General features: G+C 39.9%; 1 protein-coding gene across 1 annotated transcript in view; it reads left to right on the forward strand.

Annotated features, from left to right (window-relative positions):
• The window catches only part of Cadps (calcium-dependent secretion activator 1), a 1,554,015-nt gene that overhangs the window by 1,165,834 nt on the left and 366,337 nt on the right, over positions 1-21,844 (forward strand). The window contains exon 17 of the mRNA XM_071665310.1: positions 15,311-15,499. Within this exon, the coding sequence (XP_071521411.1) occupies positions 15,311-15,499 (189 nt within the window). The remainder of the gene's footprint in view (positions 1-15,310; positions 15,500-21,844) is intronic.

Below are 21,844 nucleotides of genomic sequence, written 5' to 3' on the forward strand. Positions count from 1 at the left end.
GATGGAGTGAAAAAGATTTTGTGTGATCGGGGCCTGAACATGCAGGAGGGTGAAAGGAGGGCAAGGAATAGAGTGAATTGGAGCGATGTGGTATACCGGGGTTGACGTGCTTTCAGTGGATTGAATCAAGGCATGTGAAGTGTCTGGGGTAAACCATGGAAAGCTGTGTAGGTATGTATATTTGTGTGTGTGGACGTATGTATATACATGTGTATGGGAGGGGTTGGGCCATTTCTTTCGTCTGTTTCCTTGCGCTACCTCACAAATGCGGGAGACAGCGACAAAGTATAATAAAAAAAAAAGAATTATTATTATTATTGTTATTATTTATTCATTTATTTATTTATTATACTTTGTCGCTGTCTCCCACATTAGCGAGGTAGCGCAAGGAATCAGACAAAAGAATGGCCCTACCCACCCACATACACATGTATATACATACACGTCCACACAGGCACATATAAATACCCATACATTTCAACGTTTACATATATACACATACACAGACATAAACTTATATACACATGTACATAATTCATACTTGCTGCCTTTATTCATTCCCGTTGCCACCACGCCACACATGAAATGACAACCCTCCCCCCTTGCATTATTATTATTGTTGTTATTATTTATTCCTGGGGATAGGGGAGGAAGAATACTTCCCATGTATTTCCCACGTGTCGTAGAAGGCAACTAAAGGGAGCAGGAGTGGGGGGCTACAAACCTTCCCCTCCTTCTATTTAACTTTCTAAAAGGGGAAACAGAAGAAGGAGTCATGCGGGCAGTGTTCATCCTCCTCGAAGGCTCAGATTAGGGTGTCTAAATGTGTGTGGATGTAACAAATATGAGAAAAAAGGAGAGATAGGTAGTATGTTTGAGGAAAGGAACCTGGATATTTTGGCTCTGAATGAAACGAAGGGGAAGAGTGGTTTGGGAATGTCTTGGGAGTAAAGTCGGGTTGGTGAGAGGACAAGAGCAAGGGAAGGAGTAGCACTACTACTGAAGCAGTTGTGGGAGTATGTGATTGAGTGTAAGAAAGTAAACTCTAGATTGAAATGGGTAAAACTGAAAGTGAGTAGAGAGAGATGGGTGATAATTGGTGCCTATGCACCTGTTCATGAGAAGAAAGATCATGAGAGGCAAATGTTTTGGGAGCAGCTGAGTGAGTGTGTTAGCAGCTTTGATGCACGAGACCGGGTTATGGTAGATGGGTGATTTGAATGCAAAGGGGAGTAATTTGGCAGTTGAGGGTATAATTGGTGTACAGGGGGTGTTCAGTGTTGTTAATGAAAATGGTGAAGAGCTTGTAGATTTGTGTGCTGAAAAAGGACTGGCAATTGGGAATACCTGGTTTAAAAAGAAAGATATGCATAAGTATACATATGTAAGTAGGAGAGATGGCCAGAGAGCATTATTGGATTACTTGTTAATGGATAGGTGTGTGAAAGAGAGACTTTTGGATGTTAATGTGCTGAGAGGGGATGTCTGATCATAATTTTGTGGAGGCAAAGGTAAAGCTTTGTAGATTTTTTTTTGAAAAGAAGATAGAATGTTGGGGTGAAGAGAGTGGTGAGAGTAAGTGACCTTGGAAAGGAGAATTGTGTGAGGAAGTACCAGGAGAGATTGAGAGTGGAATGGCGAAAGGTCAGAGCAAATGATGTGAGCAGAGTGGGGGAGGAATGGGATGTATTTAGGGAAGCTGTGATGGCTTGTGCAAAAGACGCTTGTGGGATGAGAAAGGTGGGAGGTGGGCAGATACAGAGGGCAGAGAATGGTGGGATGAAGAAGTAAGATTGTCAGTGAAAGAGAAGAGAGAGAGTGAAAGGCGCGCAAGGAATAGAGTGAATTGGAACGATGTGGTATACCGGGGTCGACGTGCTGTCAGTGGATTGAACCAAGGCATGTGAAGTGCCTGGGGTAAACCATGGAAAGTTCTGTGGGGCCTGGATGTAGAAAGGGAGCTGTGATTTCGGTGCATTATACATGACAGCTAGAGACTGAGTGTGAACGAATGTGGCCTTTGTTGTCTTTTCCTAAAGCTACCTCGTGCACATGTGGGGAAGGGGGGTTGTTATTTCATGTGTGGCGGGATGGCGATGGGAATGAATAAGGGCAGATGGTATGAATTATGTACATATGTATATATGTATATGTCTGTGTGTGTATATATATATATATATATGTTGAGATATATAGGTATGTATATGTGTGTGTGTGTACGTGTGTGTATACACATGTGTATGTGGGTGGGTTGGGCCATTCTTTCGTCTGTTTCCTTGCGCTACCTCGCTAACGCGGGAGACAGCGACAAAGTATAATAAAGAAAAATAATAAAAAGATTTTTTGGAAGGAGATGAATAAGGTGCGTAAGACTAGAGAACAAATGGGGACATTGGGGAAGGGGGCTATTGGGTAGATAATATCAGGTAGTGGTGAAGTGAGAAGGAGATGGAGTGAGTGTTTTGAAGGTTTGTTGAATGTGTTTGATGTAGAGTGGCAGATATGGGGTGTTTTGGTTGAGGTGTTGTGCGAAGTGAGAGGGTCAGGGAGAATGGTATGGTAAACAGAGAAGAGGTAGTGAAAGCTTTACGGAAGATGAAAGCAAGCAAGGTGGCGGGTTTGGATGGTATTGCAGTGGAATTTATTAGAGTAGGGGGTGACTGTGTTGTTGACTGGTTGGTAAGGATATTCATTGTATGTATGGTTCATGGTGAAGTTCCTGAGGATTGGCAGAATGCATGCATAGTGCCATTGTTCAAAGGCAAAGGGGATAATGATTAATGTTCAAATTACAGAGGTATAAGTTTGTTGAGTATTCCTGGGAAATTATATGGGAAGGTATTGATTGAGAGGGTAAATACATGTACAGAGCATCAGATTGGGGAAGAGCAGTGTGGTTTCAGAAGTGGTAGAGGATGTGTGGATCAGGTGTTTGCTTTGGAGAATGTATGTGAGAAATATTTAGAAAAACACATGAATTTGTATGTCGCATTTATGGATCTGGAGAAGACATATGAGAGAGTTGATAGAGATGTGGAAGGTATTAAGAGTATATGGTGTCGAAGGTAAGTTGCTAGAGGCAGTGAAAGGTTTTTATCAAGGATGTAAGGCATGTGTATGAGTAGGAAGAGAGGCAAGTGATTTGTTCCCAGTGAATGTCGGTTTGCGGCAGGGTGTGTGATGTCTTCATTGTTGTTTAATTTGTTCATCGATGGGGTTGTTAGGGAGGTGAATGCAAGAGTTTTGGAGAGAGGGGCAAGTATGCAGTCTGATGTGGATGAGAGGGCTTGGGAAGTGAGTCAGTTGTTGTTTGCTGATGATACAGCGCTGGTGGCTGATTCAGGTGAGAAACTGCAGGAGTTGGTGACTGATTTTGGTAAAGTATGTGAAAGAAGAAAGCTGAGAGTAAATGTGAATAAGAGCCAGGTTTTTAGCTTCAGTAGGGTTGAGGGACAAGTCAATTGGGAGGTAAGTTTGATCGGAGAAAAACTGGATGAAGTGAAGTGTTTTAGATATCTGGGAGTGGCTTTGGCAGTGGATGGAACCATGGAAGCAGAAGTGAGTGACAGGGTGAGGTAAGGGGCGTTGAAGAATGTGTGGAAGGCAAGAACGTTATCTCGGAAAGCAAAAATGGGTATGTTTGAAGGAGTAGTGGTTCCAATAATGTTATATGGGTGTGAGATATGGGCTGTAGATGGGGTTGTGTGGAGGAGGATGGATGTGCTGGAAATGAAATGTTGTTGACAATATGTGATGTGAGGTGGTTTGATCGAGTAGGTAATGAAAGGGTAAGAGAGATGTGTGGTAATAAAAAGAGTAGGGTTGAGAGAGCAGAAGAGGGTGTATTGAAATGGTTTGGTCACATGGAGAGAATGAGTGAGGAAAGATTGACAAAGAGGATATATGTGTCAGAGATGGAGGGAACGAGAAGTGGGAGACCAAATTGGAGGTGGAAGGATGAAGTGAAAAAGATTTTGAGCAATCGGGGCTTGAACATACTGGAGGGTGAAAGGCGTGCAAGGAATAGAGTGAAATGGAACGATGCGGTATATTGGGGTCAATGTGCTGTCATTGGATTGAAACAGGGAATGTGAAGTGTCTGGGGTAAACCATGGACGTAGCTAGGACGGCATTTGGTAAACATGCGATGTTTACTAAATGGCGTACTAGATACGTCTCTTCTCATTTTATATCAACTGACTGTTATATTTCTCTCTTGTGTTTTCCCTGATGATGTGCTTATTACATAAAAGTGCACTTGGGAACTTATCGTGTTTCATTTTCCCCGTGGACTCATAATAATATCTTGATCACGCGCAACATTGTGATCCTTTCCAATATGTATATATGTATATGTTTGTGTATGTATACATGGAAATGTATAGGTATATGTATGTGTGTGTGTGGGCATTTATGTATATATATGTGTATGGGGGGGGTTGGGTCATTCTTTCATCTGTTTCTTTGCGCCGCCTCACTAACTCGGGAGACAGCAACTAAATTTAGTAAAAAAGAATTGTCATGTTTCTAGAACACAAAATTATATTGGACAATCAACATGGTTTCCACAATAGAAGATCCTGCCTGATGAATTTGCTGGAATGTTTTAATGTAACTATCAAAACTGGGATGAAAAATTACCGTCTGATGTAGCATATTTAGATTTCCAAAAGGGTTTCAATAAAGTACCTCACAAGAGACTTTTACTTAAGCATAAACTCACGGAATCGCTGAAGAACTCTGTACGTGGATTAGAGACTGGCTTACCAGAAGAAAGAAGCATGTAATATCAAATGGCAAAGCATCAGACTGGCTAGTCGTAGCAAGTGGTATGCTACAGGGTTTGGGCCTAGGCTAAATTCTTTTCATAATATACATTAATGACCTTGAACTTAGTCTCATATCTAAGATTTCCAATTTTGCTGACGATACTAAACTAGGAGGTAGAGCTATAAACAGGCAGGACTGCAATATGATTCAAAGAGATTTTTACTTACTAGCAGAATGGTCAGACAGATGGCAAATGAAGTTTAATGTAGATGAGTGTAGAATTATGTACTTTGGAGACAAGAATATACATTTCGACTTCAAACTTTTTGGAAGCTCTGTAACTAGATTAAGTGAAGAAAAGGTCCTTGGAGTTGTCATTAATGAGTGTCTGAAATATACTAAACAGTGTCAAGCAGCAAGTAAAAAAGGCAACTAATTGTTAGGTTTCATAGCCAGAAACATAGATTACAAGACACCAGAAATAATTCTGGTGGTACGACCACACCTTGAATGTGCAATCCCGTTTTGGTCCCTAAACAGTAAAAAAAGTGAGGAAAAATTGGAGCAACTACAAAGACAAAATTGATCCCATCCCTTAGAAATCTAGCATATGAAGAGAGGCTGAAACGATTGGATCTCTTCTCCATTAAAAAATGTAGACTTTGCGGTGACTTAATGCAAGTGTTCATAATTCTGAACAAGTCCAATAAAGTAGAGCATGAACATCTTTTTGAAGTACAAGAAAATATGGTTACTAGAACAAATGAAATAAAACTCAAGGCTAAAAGATCTAGTGCAGACATGGGAAAAAGGTTTTTTCCCATAGGTGTGTTGAGCACTGGAATAAGTTACCATCAGATGTAATGAGTGCTATTATTATTATTATTATTGATCTTTCTTTCTTTCATACTATTCGCCATTTCCCGCATTAGCGAGGTAGCGTTAAGAACAGAGGACTGGGCCTTAGAGGGAATATCCTCACCTGGCCCCCTTCTCTGTTCCTTCTTTTGGAAAATTAAAAAAAAAAACGAGAGGGGAGGATTTCCAGCCACCCGCTCCCTCCCCTTTTAGTCGCCTTCTACGACACGCAGGGAATACGTGGGAAGTATTCTTTCTCCCCTATCCCCAGGGATATTTATTGATATTATTATTACTGATATTATTATTATTATTATTATTATTATTATTATTATTATTATTATTATTATCATTATTATTATTATTCATATTATATTTATTATACTTTATACTTTATACGCGGGAGACAGCGACGAAGTATAAAAAAAAAAAAAAAATACTTTGTCGCTGTCTCCTGCGTTTGCGAGGTAGCGCAAGGAAACAGACAAAAGAAATGGCCCAACCCCCACCCATACACATGTATATACATACGTCCACACACGCAAATATACATACCTACACAGCTTTCCATGGTTTACCCCAGACGCTTCACATGCCCCGATTCAATCCACTGACAGCACGTCAACCCCGGTATACCACATCGCTCCAATTCACTCTATTCCTTGCCCTCCTTTCACCCTCCTGCATGTTCAGGCCCCGATCACACAAAATCTTTTTCACTCCATCTTTCCACCTCCAATTTGGTCTCCCTCTTCTCCTCGTTCCCTCCACCTCTGACACATATATCCTCTTGGTCAATCTTTCCTCACTCATTCTCGCCATGTGCCCAAACCACTTCAAAACACCCTCTTCTGCTCTCTCAACCACGCTCTTTTTATTTCCACACATCTCTCTTACCCTTACGTTACTTACTCGATCAAACCACCTCACACCACACATTGTCCTCAAACATCTCATTTCCAGCACATCCATCCTCCTGCGCACAACTCTATCCATAGCCCACGCCTCGCAACCATACAACATTGTTGGAACCACTATTCCTTCAAACATACCCATTTTTGCTTTCTGAGATAATGTTCTCGACTTCCACACATTCTTCAAGGCCCCCAGAATTTTCGCCCCCTCCCCCACCCTATGATCCACTTCCGCTTCCATGGTTCCATCCGCTGCCAGATCCACTCCCAGATATCTAAAACACTTCACTTCCTCCAGTTTTTCTCCATTCAAACTCACCTCCCAATTGACTTGACCCTCAACCCTACTGTACCTAATAACCTTGCTCTTATTCACATTTACTCTTAACTTTCTTCTTCCACACACTTTACCAAACTTAGTCACCAGCTTCTGCAGTTTCTCACATGAATCAGCCACCAGCGCTGTATCATCAGCGAACAACAACTGACTCACTTCCCAAGCTCTCTCATCCCCAACAGACTTCATACTTGCCCCTCTTTCCAAAACTCTTGCAGTATTATTATTATTATTATTATTATTAGTAGTAGTAGTAGTAGTAGTAGTATTTTTATTATTATCATTATCATACATAGTCGCTGTTTCTCATGTTGGCGAGGGAGCGCAAGGAAACAGATGAAAGAATGGCCCAACCCACCCACATACACATGCATAAACACCCACACACCCACATATACATACCTATACATTTTAACGTATACACATATATACATACATAGACATATACATATATACACATGAACATATTCATATCTCCTGCCTTCATCCATTCCTGTCACCACCACACCACACATGAAATAGCACCCCCCCTCCCCCACACACGCATGCAAGGTAGCGCTAGGAAAAGACAACAAAGGCCACATTCATTCACACTTAGTCTCTAGCTCTCATGTGTAATACACCAAAACCACAGCTCCCTTTCCACATCCAGGCCCCACAAAACTTTCCATGGTTTACCCCAGATGCTTCACATACCCTGGTTCAATCCATTGACAGCACGTCAACCCCGGTATACCACTTCGTTCCAATTCACTCTATTCCTTGCACGCCTTTCACCCTCCTGCATGTTCAGGCCCCAGTCACTCAAAATCTTTTTCACTCCATCCTTCCACCTCCAATTTGTCTCCCACTTCTCCTCATTCCCTCCACCTCTGACACATATATCCTCTTTGTCAATCTTTCCTCACTCGTTCTCTCCATGTGACCAAACCATTTCAATACACCCTCTTCTGCTCTCTCAATCACACTCTTTTTATTACCACACATCTCTCTTACCCTTTCATTACTTACTCGATCAAACCACCTCACACCGCATGTTGTCCTCAAACATCTCATTTCCAACACATCCACCCTTCTCCGCACAACCTTATCTATAGCCCATGCCTTGCAACCATATAACATTGTTGGAACCACTATTCTTTCAAACATACCCATTTTTGCTCCCTTAGATAACGTTCTCGCCTCCCACACATTCTTTAATTCTCCCAGAACCTTTGCCCCTCCCCTACCCTGTGACTCATTGCTGCTTCCATGGTTCCATCTGCTGCTAAAGCCACTCCCAGATATCTAAAACACTTCACTTCCTCCAGTTTATCTCCATTCAGACTTACCTCCCATTTAACTTGCCCCTCAACCCTACTGAATCTAATAACCTTGCTCTTATTCACATTTACTCCCAGCTTTCTTCTTTCACACACTTCACTAAACTCAGTCATCAACTTAGCAGTTTCTCACCCCAATCAGCCACCATTTCTGTATCATCATTGAACAACAAATAACTCACTTCCCAAGCCCTCTCATCCACAACAGACTGCATACTTGGCCCTCTTACCAAAACTCTTGCATTCACCTCCCTAACAGCCCCACGCACATATATGTATGTAAGTAGGAGAGATAGCCAGAGAACGTTATTGGATTATTTGTTAATTGATAGGTGTGTGAAAGAGAGACTTTTGGATGTTAATGTGCTGAGAGGGGCAACTGGAGGGATGTCTGATTATTATCTTGTGGAGGCTAAGGTAAAGATTTGTAGAGATTTTCAGAAAAGAAGAGAGAATGTTGGGGTGAAGAGAGTGGTGAGAGTAAATGAGCTTGGAAAGGAGACCTGTGTGAGGAAGTACCAGGAAAGATGAGTGCAGAATGGAAAAAGGTGAGAGCAAATGATGTAAGGGGAGTGGGGGAGGAATGGGATGTATTTAGGGAAGCAGCGGTGGCTTGCACAAAAGATGCTTGTGGCATGAGAAAGGTAGGAGGTGGGCAGATTAGAAAGGGTAGAGAGTGATGGGATGAAGAAGTAAGATTGTTAGTGAAAGAGAAGAGAGAGGCATTTGGACAATTTTTGCAAGGAAGTAATGCGTATGACTGGGAGATGTATAAAAGAATGAGGCAGGAGGTCAAGAGAAAGGTGCAAGAGGTGAAAAAGAGGGCAAATGAGAGTTGGAGTGAGAAAGATCCTTAGATTTTAGGGAGAATAAAAGATGTTTTGGAAGGAGGTAAATAAAGTGCATAAGACAAGAGAACAAATGGGAACATCGGTGAAGGGCTTTAATTGGGAGGTAATAACAAGTAGTGGCGAAGTAAGAAGGAGATGGAGTGAGTATTCTGAAGGTTTGTTGAATGTGACAGAGTGGCAGACATAGGGTGTTTTGGTCGAGGTGGTGTGCAAAGAGAGAGGGTCAGGGAGAATGGTTTGGTGAACAGAGAAGAGGCAGTGAAAGCATTGCAGAAGACGAAAGCCAGCAAGGCAGCGGATTTGGATAATATTGCAGTGGAATTTATCAAAAAAAGGGGGTGACTGTGTTTTTGACTGGTTGGTAAGGATATTCAGTGTATGTATGGCTCATGGGGAAGTGCCTGAGGATTGGTGGAATGCATGCATAGTGCCATTGTACAAAGGCAAAGGGGATAAAGGTGTGTTCAGATTACAGAGGTATAGATTTGTTGAGTATTCTTGGGAAATTATATGGGAAGGTACTGATTTAGAAGGTAAAGGCATGTACAGAGCATCAGATTGGGTAAGAGCAGTGTGGTTTCAGAAGTGGTAGAGTGTGTGTGGATCAGGTGTTTGCTTTGAAGAACGTATGTGAGAAATACTTAGAAAAGCAGATGGATTTGTATGTAGCATTTATGGATCTGGAGAAGGCATATGATAGATGATAGAGATGCTCTGTAGAAGGTATTAAGAATAAATGGTGTGGGAGGTAAGTTGCTAGAAGCAGTGAAAGGTTTTTATCAAGGATGTAAGGCATGTGTATGAGTAGGAAGAGAGGAAAGTGATTGGTTCGCAATGAATGTTGGTGTCCAGTAGGGGTGCTTGGTGTATCCATGGTTGTTTAATTTGTTTATGATAATTAATGCTTTTTTTTTTTTTTTTTTTGCTTTGTCGCTGTCTCCCGCGTTTGCGAGGTAGCGCAAGGAAACAGATGAAAGAAATGGCCCAACCCACCCCCATACACATGTATATACATACGTCCACACACGCAAATATACATACCTACACAGCTTTCCATGGTTTACCCCAGACGCTTCACATGCCTTGATTCAATCCACTGACAGCACGTCAACCCCGGTATACCACATCGCTCCAATTCACTCTATTCCTTGCCCTCCTTTCACCCTCCTGCATGTTCAGGCCCCGATCACACAAAATCTTTTTCACTCCATCTTTCCACCTCCAATTTAGTCTCCCTCTTCTCCTCGTTCCTTCCACCTCCGACACATATATCCTCTTGGTCAATCTTTCCTCACTCATTCTCTCCATGTGACCAGACCATTTCAAAACACCCTCTTCTGCTCTCTCAACCACGCTCTTTTTATTTCCACACATCTCTCTTACCCTTACGTTACTTACTCGATCAAACCTCCTCACACCACACATTGTCCTCAAACATCTCATTTCCAGCACATCCATCCTCCTGCGCACAACTCTATCCATAGTCCACGCCTCGCAACCATACAACATTGTTGGAACCACTATTCCTTCAAACATACCCATTTTTGCTTTCCGAGATAATGTTCTCGATTTCCACACATTCTTCAAGGCTCCCAGAATTTTCGCCCCCTCCCCCACCCTATGATCCACTTCCGCTTCCATGTTTCCATCTGCTGCCAGATCCACTCCCAGATATCTAAAACACTTCACTTCCTCCAGTTTTTCTCCATTCAAACTCACCTCCCAATTGACTTGACCCTCAACCCTACTGTACCTAATAACCTTGCTCTTATTCACATTTACTCTTAACTTTCTTCTTTCACACACTTTACCAAACTCAGTCACCAGCTTCTGCAGTTTCTCACATGAATCAGCCACCAGCGCTGTATCATCAGCGAACAACAACTGACTCACTTCCCAAGCTCTCTCATCCCCAACAGACTTCATCCTTGCCCCTCTTTCCAAAACTCTTGCATTCACCTCCCTAACAACCCCATCCATAAACAAATTAAACAACCATGGAGACATCACACACCCCTGCCGCAAACCTACATTCACTGAGAACCAATCACTTTCCTCTCTTCCTACACGTACACATGCCTTACATCCTCGATAAAAACTTTTCACTGCTTCTAACAACTTGCCTCCCACACCATATATTCTTAATACCTTCCACAGAGCATATCTATCAACTCTATCATACGCCTTCTCCAGATCCATAAATGCTACATACAAATCCATTTGCTTTTCTAAGTATTTCTCACATACATTCTTCAAAGCAAACACCTGATCCACACATCCTCTACCACTTCTGAAACCACACTGCTCTTCCCCAATCTGATGCTCTGTACATGCCTTCACCCTCTCAATCAATACCCTCCCATACAATTTGCCAGGAATACTCAACAAACTTATACCTCTGTAATTTGAGCACTCACTCTTATCCCCTTTGCCTTTGTACAATGGCACTATGCACGCATTCCGCCAATCCTCAGGCACCTCACCATGAGTCATACATACATTAAATAACCTTACCAACCAGTCAACAATACAGTCACCCCCTTTTTTAATAAATTCCACTGCAATACCATCCAAACCTGCTGCCTTGCCAGCTTTCATCTTCCGCAAAGCTTTTACTACCTCTTCTCTGTTTACCAAACCATTTTCCCTAACCCTCGCACTTTGCACACCACCTCGACCAAAACACCCTATATCTGCCACTCTATCATGAAACACATTCAACAAACCTAATACTCACTCCATCTCCTTCTCACATCACCACTACTAAATTAATTAAATTAATGCTATGACTATAAATTCCTTCAAAAGTCATTTAGACAAATATTTCATAAATTCAGGTATTCTCTGAGAAAAAACGCCAGAAATAAACTGTATGTGACATCAGAAATGGGGACACTAGAAGCCCAATGTGCAGCAATGGGGAGTCGTCGATAGCAAAAAACATCTGAGCGGAATTACTTTTTCTTGTCAAGTTAAAATCCTTTTTTTTTTTACACCAGATAACCCAGTCATTGGCCAGTCAGCCTCCTATTGTATGTCTTTCTCATATTGAACATGTAAATAGTTTTTAACATGTTTCACATAAATCATCTCATGGGCTCTGACTTATTTTTTGGAGAAATGCTACTTAAGATAATTTTGTAGTTGAATAAGAGGGTGTAGTAGTTATAGCATTAATTTCATTCCAAAGTGTCAATTCTTTTTGATATAGAATAGGGATGTAACATCATGATTAGTGCAGCAAATATTCATTTTGTACTATGATTAGATTTGTATTGAAGTCATTGTGAAAAACAAATTGCAACTTGAAGTCACAAGATGTGGATAAGAATGAAATTTTGGGGAAATTAGATGATGTGATGTATTCATAGAAAATTTGATTTTCTTTTCTAAGTAGTTTTTATCATATGTATTAAAAGTATAATTTATGTACAAATGACATATTTGATAGTACTTATTTGAAGTTGAAGAATTTTTAGCTTCAAACCTAAAGAGTTGGAGAAGACACTGGGGTTTTAGAGATGTTGGGTGAATAATGAATGCACAGAAAAGTTTATTTTATCTCACTGGTTACTGATGTGCTGTATATGGTGTGGGGCACATCTAGCAGTTGACTGTGAGTGTACCTTAATTACCCTGGAATAGTATATACCTTTTCTCTGCTGCTTGGGCAGCACACAAATTTTATAGTATCCCCCATAGTATTTTGATGGTTACCAAGCAGCTGAGTTGAAAAAATCTGGGCAAGGGATGTGGAAACATTGTTTGTGTTGCCAGCAGTTTCTTCTTGACTCATTGCTCAACAATTTACCACTCCCGAGATTTGTAAATGCCCCATACTGTGCACAGCAAATTTGCAGTCAGCTGCCGAAGGCATCCCATGCTTAACATGGAAACTTTGTCTGTGTTGCCAGCAGTTTCTTCTAGACTCATTGCTCAACAGTTTACCATGCCCAAGATTTGTAACTGCCCCATACTGTGTACAGCAAATTTGCAGTCAGCTGCCAAAGGCATCCCATGCTATATATGGCACATCAGCATTAGTGGGCTAACCCCTGGGTAGCCTTCCTCTACATAAAAGCATGAACTCATTATTGAATGGGAAGAGGAAAAATCTAAAGGATTTTTCAGAGTTAGGTTGTGTGGAAATTGTAGGTGTGGATTTCAGAAAAGAATATGAGCTAATTGATACTATTAGGATGTTTAGTGAGGATCTAAAAATGGGAAGTCTTATAGGCTTACTAAGTGAGAATAAAGATCTCACTGGAGAGATAGGGAACTTGACAGTTGAGAGCTCCTACATCATGACTTTAGTAAAAATGTGTATGTTGAAGACATGTATCATGAAGTTAGGTTGAGGAAATTGGAGTACATTTCTAGGAATCATGAAAAGTGACAGTAAACATCAGCTAAAATTGATACGTGGTGGAGTATGACTGCAAAGTAAAGAAATTGGAGAATGTTTTTAAACCTTTAAATGGCTCACCATTGGAAATTTAGGAAGAGGTCCCCTATAATGGGTTTTATCAAAGAAATTTAGACATATTTCATTCTTATCATGTGATGGGATATATCAGGGAAAGTTAGAGAAAAGAAGAAATCTAGTTCATTATCTATATTTGTTGCTATATTGACATTCAAATTTGGTGCAGCATATCAGCATATAAACTTGGCATATGATGTGTGTGTTGACTTTTGCTGAATCATGCATCTTTACTTCTTCCCCTTCACCACCATTGGATCACTGATACACAGAGAATTTTTCTCACTGCTAACAGTCAACCATATGCCAAATCATCATAACCTTACTTATTGCTAATTAGCCACTGTTTGATGTGTATGCCCATGTGTAGCTGAGATAGAAGGACTCATTTCTGCAGCTAATTGTTGTTGCTCGAAGTGCAGGCATATACAGTATGAGCTATACAGTGTATAGTAAACATGTTTTATGATAATGCTTATCATATTCTTACAGTTATTCTAATCTTCTCAGTCTTTTTACAGGAAAAATAAATGTGTATCTATGTATATCTGTTTCAGTGATTTATATATGTTACCATTTGAACAATCTTGTACAATACATTCCCCTCCCACAGCATTGATATTATTATAACAATATCTTCTCTACCTGTAAGAGCATATTGATTTTTTCATCAAATTAAACTTGCGTAGTAATTGCTATCAGCTGTTTTTGTCGTAATGTATCATGAATTTGTTTTCATTCAAAACTTTGTCAGTCTTAGATAAAGTTACTTCTATATGGCAGCTGTATTCAATTTTTTGAGAATTTGACAACTGTTTGTTGCTGAATTTAACATCCAAATAACTCAAAAGTGCAAAGTTTTGTAAGATACAATGCATTTTTACATACCTTTCTTGTTTTGAGCTTTTCAACATTACCTTACCAGTTTCATAATTTGCCCCACCCTTTACCAAATCCTAGGTAAGTACATACTGTATCTCTATGAATCGATTAAGCGTGCCTTTCACTTTTAATGATGTTAGAAAAAGGCAACCTCTTTCAGGTATGTCCAGGTCCCTAAAGTGTGAGACGTTCTATATGGGTAACTCTGACTGTAGGATTTTTCCTGACGTTAATAAGTTACTTGTGACATATGTCAATTTTACATACTGAAATTGTGTGTCTTTAAAGTCCATATAAGTATGGCTAGGACATTTTAGGAGATTACTTGGGTAAACAGTACATAAACAAGGTGTTTCACAGAGAAGGCAGATAATAAATCAGGAAAGCAGTCTGCCCAATATTCATTGAACAATGAACATGGAAAGACAGGATTCAAGAGATGATTTTAGGGTTGAGGAGGAAAGTCACAAAGTAGAGATATATGAAGGGGAACAATGAATAAAACCATAAAGGAGGCACTTTACTCAGTCAAAGACAGAATGATCAGGGAAGTGAAAATAACTGACAGAAAGATTTAACTCTTAAACCGAAGACAACACCAGTTAATGTTCAATTAGGAAACAGCGTCCAGCATCAAATGTACTGCCTTTCCCTGTCTCTCTGTACATAAATCTGACAAATATGATTTCCTGATCTGGCTTACAGTACCCCTACATAGTTGGTTTAAGTAGAGCTGACAGCATTTTTAGCTTTCATGTGATTAGGGACGATATTTAAGATTCCTTATAGCTCAAAGAGCATAAACTTTTACATGTACCTGCATATGTAGAGCACATGCTTTTATGTTAAAAGATGGAAGTATTTCATCATATTCTTCCATTTTTTTGGAACAGATCTTGAGGGTGGCAGATTTTTTTTCAATGCTGTGAGAGAGGGGGAGTCCATTTTGTTTGCAACTGAGGATGAAAATGAGTCTCATCAGTGGGTCACTGCTTTGTATCGAGCAACAGGTCAAGCCAACAAGCCAACTCCACCTGTGATGCCTCAAGGAAAAAATTCCACTTTATCCAAAATACAAGGAGGTATGAGAAAGCTGTCTCTTTGTCATGTTTCATCTGTATTTCTATAGATTTATAGAAATGATGGATATTCTGCAATCTTAAGAATGATAAAACTGATTAAATATTTAGTCTATGTTTTTTCAGTGCACTTTATATGACTGACTAAGTTCTTACTTTTAATAATCAAATGTAGCCCAGAATTTAGAATTATAGAAATATACTGCAGAATGCTTGAGGGCAATTATAGAAGTAGCAGAGTTTATTTATACCACATTTACTGAATGCAAAAATAATCTTTAGATTTCCTGGTTACCTAACATCTTCATACATTCAGGCAGGAGTTGATTCAGACTTTCATGTAAGGGGGCCAAGTCAATTTGGGATGAACCCATACACTGACTTGAGGTCAGTATAAAAGTATCTGTACTGTGAAATCATGATGATGTCACAAAATGCATTATAGGGTTAAGATACATAAATATGTATCATAGCTTTTCATATATTTACCTTCCTGTGAGCATTGCCAAAAAAGGTTGTTAAGGTAGATTAACAATCATTGCCTCTTCCCATGCTGGTGTAACTCAAACTCGGGAGGAATCATAGGAGGATATGTATCAGCCAAATAATCAAAACAGTGAAATTATTAGTAAACTCATCCAATTCAGATGAAGACAGAAAGGCAACACTACATAGATTATAAGATAAACCTACAATGATGACATGCAGGGACTATGATTTCCTCCCCTAAATCTGCATGTCTGTTCAAGTACTGATGACTTAATAGAAACATTCAGAATGCTCAGTTGTATTTAAGTTGTTATTTTGTCCATCACAAATGTGAAAAATTACAGCTTTGTAGAGTAATTTTTTTTGATATGTGAAGTGGCAATGTATGTTATAATGAGTGTTTCTTTAGCAAGATTAAGCAGGGGGAAGAGAGTACTTGGAAAGCAGAGTGAGATAGACTCTTTTGACCAGAAAAAGTACTGAGAGGTTGCTGCAGCAACCTTTTAAAGTCAATTCAACTTGTAATACTGTTAACTGTGTAAATTGACTTTCACCACATCAGCTGAATATTTTCCCTTTTTCTGCAAAGTTTGACCTCTGTCCTCTGGTCTAAAAATGCACACCAAGCATTTCTGTATCATAGCATCAGGGAACATACTTCAAGAAACATTAAGGTAAATAAACACCATTTCTAATTACCAACACTAAGTTATTCTTATTTTACAGTAATTCAGGCAAGTACATGGGGTTTTCAGTGTTGTAAATGGAAATGGTGAAGAGCTTGTAGATTTGTGTGCTGAAAAAGGACTGTTGATTGGGAATACCTTGTTTAAAAAGAGAGATAGACATAAGTATATGTATGTAAGTAGGAGAGATTGCCAGAGATCGTTATTGGATTATTTGTTAATTGATAGGTGTGTGAAAGAGAGACTTTTGGATGTTAATGTGCTGAGAGGGGCAGCTGGAGGGATGTCTGATCATTATCTTGTGGAGGCAAAGGTAAAGATTTGTAGAGGTTTTCAGAAAAAGAAGAATGTTGGGGTGAAAAGAGTGGTGAGAGTAAGTGAGCTTGGAAAGGAGACTTGTGTGAGGAAGTACCAGGAGAGATTGAGTGCAGAATGGAAAAAGATGAGAGCAAATGATATAAGGGGAGTTGGGGAGGAATGGCATGTATTTAGGGAAACAGTGATGGCTTGCCCAAATGATGCATGTGGCATGGGAAAGGTGGGAGATGGGCAGATTAGAAAGGGTAGTGAGTGGTGGGATGAAGAAGATTGTTAGTGAAAGAGAAGAGAGAGGCATTTGGACGATTTTTGCAGGGAAGCAGTGCAAATAACTGGCAGATGTATGAAAGAAAGCAGCAGGAGGTCAAGAGAAAGGTGCAAGAGGTGAAAAAGAGGGCAAATGAGAGTTGTGGTGAGAGTATCATTAAATTTTAGGGAGAAAAAAAAGATGTTTTGAAAGGAGGTAAATGAAGTGTGTAAAGCAAGAGAACACATGGAAGCATTGGTGAAGGGGGCTAATGGGGAGGTAATAACAAGTAGTGATGAAGTGAAAAGGAGATGGAGTGAATATTTTGAAGGTTTGTTGAATGTGTTTGATGATGGTGTGGTAGATATAGGATGTTTTGGTTGAGGCGTTGTGTGAAGTGAGAGGGTCAGGAAGAATGATTTGGTAAACAGAGAAGAGGTAGTGAAAGTTTTGCGGAAGATGAAAGCTGGCAAGGCGGCGGGTTTGGATGGTAAGGAAGGTAAGGATATTCAATGTATATATGGTTCATGATGAAGTGCCTGAGGATTGGCAGAATGCATGCATAGTGCCATTGTACAAAGGTAAAGGGGATAAAGGTGAGTGTTCAAGTTACAGAGATATAAGTTTGTTGAGAATTCCTGGGAAGTTATATGGGAGGGTATTGATTGAGAGGGTAAAGGAATGTACAGAGCATGAGATTGGGGAAGAGCAGTGTGGTTTCAGAAGTGGTAAAGGATGTGTGGATCAGGTGTTTGCTTTGAAGAATGTATGTGAGGAATACTTAGATAAACAAATGGATTTGTATGTAGTATGTATGGATCAGGAGAAGGCATATGATAGGGTTCATAGAGATGCTTTGTGGAAGGTTTTAAGAGTATATGGTGTGGGAGGTAAGTTGCTAGAAGAAGTGAAAAGTTTTTATCAAGGATGTAAGGCATGTGTGTGAGTAGGAAGAGAGGGAAGTGATTGGTTCCCAGTGAATGTCAGTTTGTAGCAGGGGTGCATGATGTCTCCATGGTTGTTGTTCACTGATGATACAGTGCAGATGGCTGATTCGGGTGAGAAACTGCAAAAGTTGATGAATTTGGTAAAGTATGTGAAAGAAGAAAGCTGAGAGTAAATGTGAATAAAAGCAAGGTTATTAGGTTCAGTAGGATTGAGGGATAAGTTAACTGGGAGGTAAGTTTGAATGGAGAAAAACTGGAGGAAGTGAAGAGCTTTAGATATCTGGGAGTGGATTTAGCAGGCGATGGAACCATGGAAGTGGAAGTGAGTCACATGGTGGGGGAGGGGATGAAGGCTCTAGGAGCATTGAAAAATGTGTGGAAGGCAAGAATGTTATCTCGAAGAGGAAAAATGGGTATGTTTGAAGGAATAGTGGTTCCAACAATGTTATATGGTTGCTAGGCATGGGCTATAGATAGGGTTGTGTGGAGGAGGGTGGATGTGCTGGAAATAAAATGTGTGTGGACAATATATGGTGTGAGGTGTTTGATTGAGTAAGTGATGAAAGGGTAAGAGAGATGTGTGGTAATATAAAGAGTGTGGTTGAGAGAGCATAAGAGTATGTGTTGAAATGGTTTGGTCACATGGAGAGAATGACTGAGGAAAGATTGACAAAGAGGATATATGTATCAGAGGTGGAGGGAATGAGGAGAAGTGGGAGACCAAATTGGAGGTGGAAGGATGGAGTGGAAAAGATTTTGAGTGATTTGGGCCTGAACATACAGAAGGGTGAAAGGCGTGCAATGTGCTGTCGATGGATTGAACCAAGGCATGTGAAGTGTCTGGGATAAACCATGGAAAGTTTTGTGGGGCCTGGATGTTGAAAGGGAGCTGTGGTTTCAATGTATTACGCATGACAGTTAGAGACTAAGTGTGAATGAATGTGGCATTTGTTGTCTTTTCCTAGCACTACCTCGCCGGGGGGTTATGCTTTTTCATGTTTGGTGGGGTGGCAAAAGGAATGGTTGAAGGCAGCAAGTATGAATATGTACATATGTATATATGTATATGTCTGTGTATGTATATGTATGCATACGTTGAAATGTATAGGTATGTATATGTGTGTGTGTGTGGAAGTTTATGTATAATCATGTGTATGTGGGTAGGTTGGGCCATTCTTTTGTCTGTTTCCTTACGCTGCCTTGCTGACATGGGAGACTGCTAGTAAGTATAATAAAGAAATAAATATTAGGCAAGTTATGTATGGCTTGACTTCACAGTTAGAGGTGTATGTGTTTGTAGCACATCATACTGCATAACATGAGGAAAATATCATGAACTGAGATAAAAAATGATTTATCCTTTTTTTTACAGTGATTTAGTTATGCACAGTATTACATCACGTTATGCATTTTGTAGGTGAATTACTGTATCATACTGTATGGTATTGGGAAAGTGCTGTGAAAAGATAAATGAAAACACAAGGGAATCATACATGAGCTGACCAAGTTAAATGCCACCAATGCATGTCACACAACAATGATTTATGTTTATTTCACAGTACTTTAAGGAAGTTATGTATACCACTATGTCATTAAATACTTATTCTACAGTATATTAGGGAAGTTATTTACACCATGATATGATTGGAGGTGGAAAGATGGAGTGAAAAAGATTTTGTGTGATCGGGGCCTGAACATGCAGGAGGGTGAAAGGAGGGCAAAGAATAGAGTGAATTGGATCGATGTGGTATACCGGGGTTGACGTGCTGTCAGTGGATTGAATCAGGGCATGTGAAGCGTCTGGGGTAAACCATGGAAAGTTGTGTGGGGCCTGGATGTGGAAAGGGAGCTGTGGTTTCGGGCATTATTGCGTGGCAGCTAGAGACTGAGTGTGAACGAATGGGGCCTTTGTTGTCTTTTCTTAGTGCTACCTCGCACACATGAGGGGGGAGGGGGAAGGTATTCCATGTGTGGCGAGGTGGCGATGGGAGTGAATAGGGGCAGACAGTGTGAACTGTGTGCATGGGTATATATGTATGTGTCTGTGTATGTATATATATGTGTACAGTGAGATGTATAGGTATGTATATTTGCGTGTGTGGACGTGTGTGTGTATACATTGTGTATGGGGGTGGGTTGGGCCATTTATTTCGTCTGTTTCCTTGCGCTACCTCACAAACGCGGGAGACAGCGACAAAGCAAAATAAATAAATATGATGATATTATGATAGATGTTTATACACACAATGACATCATGATATATTTCTTGTACTGTAATTTAGGGACGTTTTGTATACCATGACATCATGCTATGTAGTGTAAATGTTTATGATATATAATACTGCATAGTTTTATGAAATTTTAAGTGATAGATGGGTGTATTAGGGCATTATAAGATCCTGATTGTTGACCAGATTCTCAATTGAAAAAAAGTCAGCTTTTCCCCATTTTCACATTGTAAACTAGATTCGTAAATTATCATAAGAAAAAATTTTAATTATCATAGTCTTGCTCAGCAACGAGAAAGTGAACAGAATAATTTATTGATGTAAGAATGAAAATTTTTTCTTAGCATGATGCACAGTGAATACAGTGCACAGCGATCACTTAGCTTGATGCACAATGATCATTTAGACTTCAAAAATTTATGAATTATGTTGTTTTTTAATGTATGCTAAATATCTGAATATTTAAAATTTTTCCAATATTGTTGATTTTTCTCAATTTGTACCCTACAGCGCTTCCCGAAATTCCAGTGTAAATAGGTTAGATTACGTTTGTTTTGGTTCATCTCTGATTTTTTTCCTTCCATCCCACTTAACCTTTTATGTTAAATGAAAAGAGGAAATTATCAATTTGTATTGTACAAGAGGTGTCCCCAGACTATGCCTGCTTGAAGTTACACCGTGAGTGAAATATCACTTTTCATGTTATGTAGTGTGAGTGTTATACTGTATCATACTGCATAATGTAAAGAAAATATTGTAAAAAGATAAATGAAAGCATGAAGTAATCATACATCAGCTGACCAAGGTTAATGCCACCCTTGCAGCCCACACAATAATGATACATATTCATTTGACAGTAATTTAGGAAAGTGATGTATGCCATGATTTTATGAAATACTTATTCTATAATAATTCAGGAATGTTATATACACCATGACATCATGATAAGTAGTTATTTATTTATTCATGTATTTATTTATTTATTTATTTTGCTTTGTCGCTGTCTCCCACGTTTGCGAGGTAGCGCAAGGAAACAGACGAAATAAATGGCCCAACCCACCCCCATACACATGTATATACATACACGTCCACACACGCAAATATACATACCCATACATGTCAATGTACACATATATATACACACACAGACACATACATATATACACAATTCATGCACACAATTCACACTGCCTTTATTCATTCCCATCGCCACCTCGCCACACATGGAATAACATCCCCCTCCCCCTCATGTGTGCGAGGTAGTGCTAGGAAAAGACAACAAAGGCCCCATTCGTTTACACTCAGTCTCTAGCTGTCATGTAATAATGCCCGAAACCACAGCTCCCTTTCCACATCCAGGCCCCACAGAACTTTCCATGGTTTACCCCAGATGCTTCACATGCCCTGATTCAATCCATTGACAGCACGTCTAC

The sequence above is a fragment of the Panulirus ornatus genome, chromosome 10 (assembly GCF_036320965.1).
Source record: "Panulirus ornatus isolate Po-2019 chromosome 10, ASM3632096v1, whole genome shotgun sequence".
NCBI classification, from domain to species: Eukaryota; Metazoa; Arthropoda; class Malacostraca; order Decapoda; family Palinuridae; genus Panulirus; species Panulirus ornatus.